Below are 8,244 nucleotides of genomic sequence, written 5' to 3' on the forward strand. Positions count from 1 at the left end.
GGTGCGCACGGCGGCAGGCGGGGGCCGGGGGCAGGGGGAGCCGCACGGCCCGGCGCTCGGCACACGGCGTCCCTCTGCACCCAGCCCACGGCGCGCGGCTCCCGCCTGGAAGTGCACGTGGGCCGCCTTCCGGGAACTGGCTCCCTGCGGTCCGTGTGCACAGGGGGCTGCGCTCGGCCCCGGGCGCCGCGCGGAGCAGCGCGTGACTCAGCGCTTGGCGAGCTCAGGCTGCGCCCGGCCCGCGCGGAGTTTTTGCACTCGCCCCGCTCGGGCCGCTATAAAGGCAGCGCGCGGCGCGCTCCGCTGCACCATCCAGCCGCCTCTGTCGCCGACTCCAGCCTCCAGCCACCACCTCGGCTCGCCATGGACCCCAACTGCTCCTGCGCCACCGGTAACTGACCGGGACCGCGTCGTGGGTCGGGGGAGGCAATTTCTCGTCCCTCTTTCTCCAAGCCCTCAACCTCTAACCGCCCCTTCCCCAAGCGACCCGGTGTGTTTCTGTTATAGAGTACTCGGAGCCCCGTTTTACCAAGAAGCCACCGAGTTAGTGGCTTTCCCAGGTTCCCACGAGCTGTTGGTGGGACCGAAGGACTCGCACCCGGACTCCTAGCGCGCAGCCCCGCGCTCGGGTGTCCGGGAGCCTCCCTCACCCCCGCCTTTCTTCCTCCAGGTGGTTCCTGCACCTGCGCCGGCTCCTGCAAATGCAAAGAGTGCAAATGCACCTCCTGCAAGAAGAGTGAGTAGGGGTCTCTCTGCCCCGTCCCGCCCCCTTAGCCCTCCAACCCGTGCCCGTCCCGCTACTCCTGTCCGCGGGATGATTCAAGCACCCCGGGGGTCGCCTTCAATCGCTAGTCGGCGCCTCCGCAGCGGCAGGGGTCCGGGTCCGGGGAGGGCGGGATGCTCGAGCCCTTTCTCTCTGACGCTCATCGCCGCCGCCGCCGCCTCTCGCCCGCAGGTTGCTGCTCCTGCTGCCCCGTGGGCTGTGCCAAGTGTGCCAAGGGCTGCGTCTGCAAAGGGGCAGCGGAAAAGTGCAGTTGCTGCGCCTGATGTGGAGGGAGCCCCGCTTCCACGTGTAAATAGAACAACATGAAGAAGCCCGGATTTTTTTTTTTTTACAACCCTGACCCATTTCCTACATTTTTTTTCTATAAAATATGTAACTGACAATAAAAGTTGTTGACTTGGTTTTGACTCAGGTTTCCTTTGTGTGCCTAGAAGAAAGGCCGGGGTGAGGGACGGAGCGGGGATGCAGGTCTGGCTCTGGATTCCAATGTGAGCCTCCAGCAAACCGAGAGCTTTCAGGCAAACCAGGCCACATGACTGAGCCTCAACTTGGGGAAAACACAGGGTGGTGTACCAGATCCTACAGTGTGTTTGGGGGACAGTTACAGAATTCCCTCCGCGGTGGAAACTTATGTAAATCTTTATTCCCTGATTTCTCTGCCCAATTTCAGTTCCCCATTGGGTCTTAGGTTTAAGAAACAAAGGGTGTGGGATCCAACTCCATTTGCTCCAATCTTATATGGAGCTTCTTAAATCCCTGTGTAAACAGCAGGATTTTATCTTCTATCAATCACAGATCCAAGCTTTAGTAAAAATGAGTTAATAACAAAATGAACAGGGGCTGGGGTTGTAGCTCAGTGGTAGAGTGCTTGCCTAGCATGTGAGAGTTACTGAGTTTGATTCTCAGCACCACATATAAATAAGGTTTCATTGGCAACTAAAATAAATAAATATATACACGCATTTAGGCACTATGGTGCCTGCCTGTAATCCCTGCAGTTTGGGAGGCTGAGGCAGGAGGATCAAGGCCAGACTTCACAACTTAGTGAGACCCTGTCTCAAAATCAAAAGGGCTGGGGATGTACTCAGTGGTAAAGCACCCCTAGGTTCAGTCTCTAGTACTGCCAAAAGAAAAAAAATACAGGAGTCCCACTTTTGAGTCAACAGGAAAATTTACATAAATATGTGGTAAACAAAACAACAGGAAAAAATAGAACTGCAAACATCAATCAAGGGTGTGCATTGCAGACTGGAAGTGATCAGGCTGCTTGCTGGCCTGCACCTCCCCACAAGGAGCCTCAGTCTTGGTTTGCACAGGACACTGATGGGACCCTTAGGACTCTACCCCTGGGAGCTCCCTGTTGTGACTTGGCTGTCAATCTTTGGAATTCCTCCCAAAGTCCGATTGAAATCTGCTGTTCTTCACATCCCAGCCCCTAGCTACTTCAGACTGGCCAATGGACTAGGGGTTTGGAGAGACTTGCCCAGCAATTTCCTGGGAAGATAAGTGAACATGAGCTTCAGGTCAGGAGGAGGTACCTAGTGTCTGCCCATGCAGGGGTGAGGGTGGATTCCGCTCTGTGGAGGGTGCGGTTCATCTGGGAGACCTATAATTAAAACCAACGGTTAGTGCCCCCCAGCTATTTGTTAAGCGAGTGCATTTGATGTTCAAAGAGGAAAGCTCTTGGCCAGAAATGAGGGCCAAACCTGCGCTCTGGTTCCTAACAAGAAGGCAGCCTGTACCAAGAGCATGAGATTTGGTGACCGGCAGCCCTGGTTCACACCCTTGCCAGCTGTGTGGCCTGGGCAAGTTACTGAACCTCTCTGAATCTCCAGTTCTGTTGCTAGAGTGAACCCTGAATTACTGTTAGCCTGTTAGCCTGTCAGTCAGAGGCCTCTGACGGGAAGTGAAAGCCTGGTTGATGATCACCACCTGCTCCAGAGGGGACACATCCCCAACCACAAGGGCGCTCCTCAAAGTTCTATACAGCTCACATACCACCTTGACACCTCAGATGACCTTGGGCTCATTGTAATCTCATTATATTGATTGAAATAAAACAAAATACCCACCAGCATCTAACCCTGCCCAAATTAGACAATAAAAGACTTGGACACCCTGATCTCTGGAAACCTCCCCTTTCCCATGAGAAGTTCTGATGGCAGCACACTGCCACACCCCTCATCACCCAGCCCGAGGGAAGCCCTGACCCCAGACCTGCTGGGGAGAGGGGCCTCGGGAGCGCAGGCTCCTTCTCCACTCGCAGGCCATGGGATCCAGTTTCCTGTCTGTTCCCAGATCAGTTTGCTTATTTGCAAATGGCACCAAGTAGGAACAGAACTTGCAGATTCCATAAGAGCTCCTCATGTGCAGGCAGGAGATACACCTGAATGTAGAGATGAAGTGAGACAGTCTCCGGACTCCTAGCTAGGGCTTACCATCCGTGACAGTTATGATCAGTCTGTCCACATGGACTTTCTGGAGGGACAGTCCCTCCAGAAAGATCTGCCTGGGAAAGTGACAGCTGGGAGAGGCGGGAGTCTGGATTCCCAGGAAGGGTAGAGGGCCTGCACCAGGCCCTCTGGGATCAGGCAAGGCTGTGGCATTTCAACAAACACAAAAGCCCTGCCATCTCCTATTACAGGAACCTCCCACAGGAGAGAGTTAACGTGAGGGGACTGGTGTAATTGTGTTCTTTCAGAGTGGCTGAGCAACTTGCCCAAGGTTGTACAACTCAGCCATCAGAGGTCTGGCCTCTTGCCCTGGTCATAGCTGCCAGATGGTGATGTCACTAGATGGCAAACCCTATCTCTCACAGTTCAGAAGCTACAGATGGTCTGGCCCACAGGTCACATGACAATACAGGGTACTCGACAGGCCTGGCTTATTTGTCTGAAGGTAGAATAATGTTCCCCACATGTATTTCTGCCAGAGAGACACGATTATTATACTCCTTTTACAATAGAGCTGACTCAGCCACAAACAGGTTGTCATACAGGTGACTTAGGTGAGATGTGATCTCTCTCCATTGATTGCCTCTAGTGTGAGCAAGTCAGTCGTGAGTTTGGGGCCCACACAGAAAGATGCCGGCCACCCTGTTTCCACCTAGGCCCCACAAATATTTTATTTAACCTTTTTCCTTTAAATGACTCGTATTTTCTCAAAAGAAAAAGAGAAAGAGAACCAATAGGATGTGCACAGATTGAATTAGAAGGAAAAAGATTTATTTTAAGAAACTGGCCGTGTGTGTGTGTGTGTGTGTGTGTGTGTGTGTGTGTGTGTGTTTGTGTGTGTGTGTGTGGTGGGTGCTGGCTAACCTGAGGCTCCAGCACAGGCCAGCAGCCTGAAACTGTGTCGGGGGCTGAGGGTGCACTCTTTACTATAGTGAAGGCAGTCTGGAGGGAGAATTCCTTTCTCCTTGTGTCATGCTGCAGTCAGAGGGAGCAGTAATTCCTTTCTCACCTGGGGACCTCTGTCTTTTCTCCTAAGGACTTCCACTAACTGAACGAGGTTTACTAGTAATGTGGGCCAGACTCTGCTTCATTCCAAGTCTATTGATTTAAATGTTAATCACGTCTAGAAAACGACATCAGAGTGACATTACACTAATGTTTGAGCAAAGAACCTAGTGAAGCGAATGTGAAAAATTAAACACCACAAAAGAAAAATTTGCTAACTCTACTAATATTTAGAATCAGTCTTACTTTCTTACTTCCAGAGATTATGCTAAAATATATATAGTGATTGATATATAAAACAAGTGTAATATATCCTGGGATATATATCATATATAATGTATGCTAATGACATGTAGTGATTAGGCTTATATATTGATATATATATAGTGCATGTAATATATATGTATTGACATTTTATATGTCACATATGTATCATGTATATATATCATATGTGATGTCTACTTTCACATGAATTAAAAGTCTACATTTAAAGGTCACTTTCAAATACTCTCGTCACCAACAACACTATTAAATCAATTATTACACCTTATCATAAGAAACTTTTTTTTTCCTGACCTGGACCTAAAAGAAAAACAGGTCTGAGAATGCCTTTGCTCAATAAGTGGGGGAATTGTGATTTCTATTTCTAGGATCTGATTACTTACACTCTTTTTTTTTTTGTAAATATTTATTTTTTTTAGGTGTAGATAGATCTACCACGCGGCCTGCGCAATGGTTTCATTAATGAGGTTCTAGGCATAAAGTTAGTTAGAAGAGATGGAAATAAAACACAAAGACTCAATTACCTTAATTCTATTGCTAGGTCCCAGACGGCTCCCCTCTCTGGTTCGCTCCTCTAGCCGCCCAGCAGGGCAGCAGGGATTACTCAGGGCTAGCAGGAGAGAGAGAGAGAACACGCCAGGGACTAGCCTTTTATTGGGGAACAAGAGATTCAGGGGAGAATTCCATCCAATGAAGGTTGAGGGGGGGGCTGCACTCCAAGGTCAGGGTCAGTGGTCAGGCACACCCCCACACGGATGGGCTCTGTCATCAGGAAAGGGTCGGGAAAGCTTCGACACAGCCAAAGCACCTCAGGCCCTGAACGGGAGTCACCCAATTACGTGTTAGAATGGCTTCCCACACATGGACACAACACAGTGCCTCTATTTTTATGTGGTGCTGAGGATCCAACCCAGGGCCTCCCACGCACTAGGCGAGTGAGTGCTCTACCGCTGAACCACAACCCCAGCCCCTACTTACACTCTTAATCACACTTTCCAACAAACCCTGAACGCTCCAGCAGTGGTGTAGTGCTGTGTAAGCTCACAAAGCAGAACGGTAAAGCGCCTGGTGGGAATGACAGTGATTTTTCATCAAAGAAAAAAAGAAAGAAAAATGACCCCTAGTAGGTAATGGCTAACATGTCCAGTCACCAACCCAAAGGAAGACTTAAAATATCCTCTTAGATCATGTCTTTGTACTATAGATGTTTTTTGCATGATTATATATATATGTATATATTTATTTATTTATTTATTTTGGGGGGGAACCTGGGATTGAACTCAGGGGCACTCCACCACCAGTCACATCCCCAGCCCTATTTTGTATTTTATTTAGAGACAGAGTTGGTGCTAAGTTGCTTAGCACCTCACTTTTGCTGAAGCTGGCTTTGAACTCGTGATCCTCCTGCCTTAGTATACACATTAGTGGGACTTGTCACAGATTTTACATGTATATAAATAAGTCTGGCTAAGACGTATGTAGCTAGCGTGTTCCTCCCCAGGGCCTGCTGTTGGGGACCCTGCCCTGTCTCTCACTGTGTGCACCTTTTGTTTTTCTCAATAAAATCAGTCTGTGCCTCACTTTGACAGGCCCCTAAATTCCTTTCTGGGACCTGAGTCAGGTCCATATCTCTCTCTCTCTCTCTCTCTCTCTCTCTCTCTTTCTGAACCGCGGTTCCAGTGACACTCCTTCTTATTTAGAAAGTATTTGTACAGGGTCTGCACATCACGCACAGTGACCCTTCCTTTGGGTGGCTCCCCCTTTTCAAAACCGCTGTCCTGGGAGGGGCTGGACCTGCTAGGCTGTGGGTAGGTCCGCAAAAACCCAGACATCGGGGCCGCACAGTCTCAGGCTGGACAAAGGAAGAGAGAAAGCCGTGTTTGGGTGGACAGGGTGAACCGAGCCCAGAGGACCGGATACGCGGGGGAAGGGAAAGTGTCGTCGCCCACGCGGTCCTTTGCTCACAACCCGCTGAGCCGACACAGGGAACCCGAGCTTGGCCTGCACACGGACCCCGGCAATGACTAAGCAGATGACAGCGCGAGCGCGGGGGCCGGGACACCAGCGAAGTCCCCAGGTCAAGTTCCAGGAACGATTAGGAGTGGTGGGGTGGGGACAGCAATCTGGAGAAATTGGGAAACGGCTGCGGGACAGCAGGAACACTGTGTACGGAAAAAACACACAGTCCCTCGGCCGAAGGAACAGTTCCCGGCTGTGTGCACCGAGCGGAGCGGCAGGATCCCGCCAGGGGCGCGCGAGCAAGAACCTGGGCGGGGACTTTGCTCTCGGCGGTCACCTGACTATGCAGCCTCCCGGGCTCTTGTGGTTCGCCTCTCCCTGCATTTGCAACCACCCTGGGTCCCCGAAAGGACCCCGATTGCTTCTGCGCCTCTGGGACCCTTCCCAGTTACAGACCGAGGTCCCCAGCAGTGGAGGGCGCATTCTGAATATTGGCTGGGTAGGACTCACTTCTTTTGTAGTTCTAACGCCTTCCCTCTTGCCAAACACCTTTGTCCTTCTTTAGAGCATTAATACCCTTCCAGCAAATCTCATTTCAGAGGCCAGAGTATTCACGCTCATAACCTCCCCTCTCTCCATGACACATTGCCATCGGGGCCTACTACGCTGAGCCCCAGGGCTTTGTCCATCCAGTGTCCTCATAAAATAGGAACTCTATGTTCAACTGCAATGCGCCAATTTTAAAATGTGGAAAAAATAACGACTCTGCTTTAAAGGAAATAAGAAGATAGCTTATTCTGAGCCAAATACCAGTGGCCATGGCACCAGAACTCCAATTCAAGTGACCCTGAATGACATGGAAAACGTTATAATTCAAGTGACTTAAATGACCCCTGGAAGACATTACATGAACTTCTGTAGTCACAAAACAAAAAGATCGTAAATCAATATGTTTAGCAATTATACTGGTGAGAGTAAGAAGCAGGTGGGCTGCAGTAAGGTGGGAAAATCCCTTTTGTAAGTTCCAGATTTTTTTTTTTCCCCAGCATCTTAGCTTTAGGGTTGGTGGAGGTTAGAGGTCAGCTGAGCTTAGAGATGCATCCTGGGAGTTTTACCCAATAGTCACAAGAATGGTAGGTCAGATACAAAAATTATGGACTTCAGTACACACCAGCACTTGAGTTGCCCAGACTAAAGAGGAGGCAGTGGATTTGGTCTCTCCCAGTTGAAGGACAAAAGGCCATGCCATCCTGTGGGGAGGGAAGCACTGTGCCCTGAGTGGGACAGGCCAGGCCTTGCACTGAGCGGGTAGCATGTCCGCTGAGTGCTGTGTTTGCTGCACCTCCTTGCCCACTGCAAGGCCTTCTCATGCTCACAGGTGGCCTCGCAAATGCCAAGGGTGAAGGTGCACCTCCTGCAGAAAGAGTGAGTGTGGGGTCTTTCCTGGGAAACCAAGGGCTGGCCAGGAGCCAGGGGAATTGTCCTGACCTCAACAGGCAGGAGCAGGCCATGATAGGAAGACTCAGGCATCCACCCCAGACCTCAGCTTTACCAACAGAAGATAAAATAAAATGAATTAGTATTAAAAATAATAAATACTTCATCTGGAACAAATCTTACCTATACTATGTCCTGCCAGGATAAGGCTGGGTAATTCTCTTCAAATCTCCAGTCACTTTACCGGTTCCAAGTGGCCAAGGTCTGGAACTTGAAAGAGTTCAGGCTGACTTGGGGAGAAATTTTCAAGGATTCAGAGCCAAG

General features: G+C 50.2%; 1 protein-coding gene across 1 annotated transcript; it reads left to right on the plus strand.

Moving 5' to 3' along the window:
* The first annotated feature begins 260 nt into the window (after nt 1-260).
* LOC101974890 (metallothionein-1E) lies at nt 261-1,185 on the plus strand. The gene is made up of 3 exons (XM_005318199.5): nt 261-391; nt 671-736; nt 956-1,185. Exons 1-3 carry the CDS (start codon nt 364-366, stop codon nt 1,045-1,047), a joined length of 186 nt encoding a protein of 61 aa, XP_005318256.1. The 5' UTR covers nt 261-363; the 3' UTR covers nt 1,048-1,185.
* The last annotated feature ends 7,059 nt before the right edge of the window (nt 1,186-8,244 follow it).

Source organism: Ictidomys tridecemlineatus, chromosome 15, assembly GCF_052094955.1.
Source record: "Ictidomys tridecemlineatus isolate mIctTri1 chromosome 15, mIctTri1.hap1, whole genome shotgun sequence".
Classification (NCBI taxonomy): domain Eukaryota; kingdom Metazoa; phylum Chordata; class Mammalia; order Rodentia; family Sciuridae; genus Ictidomys; species Ictidomys tridecemlineatus.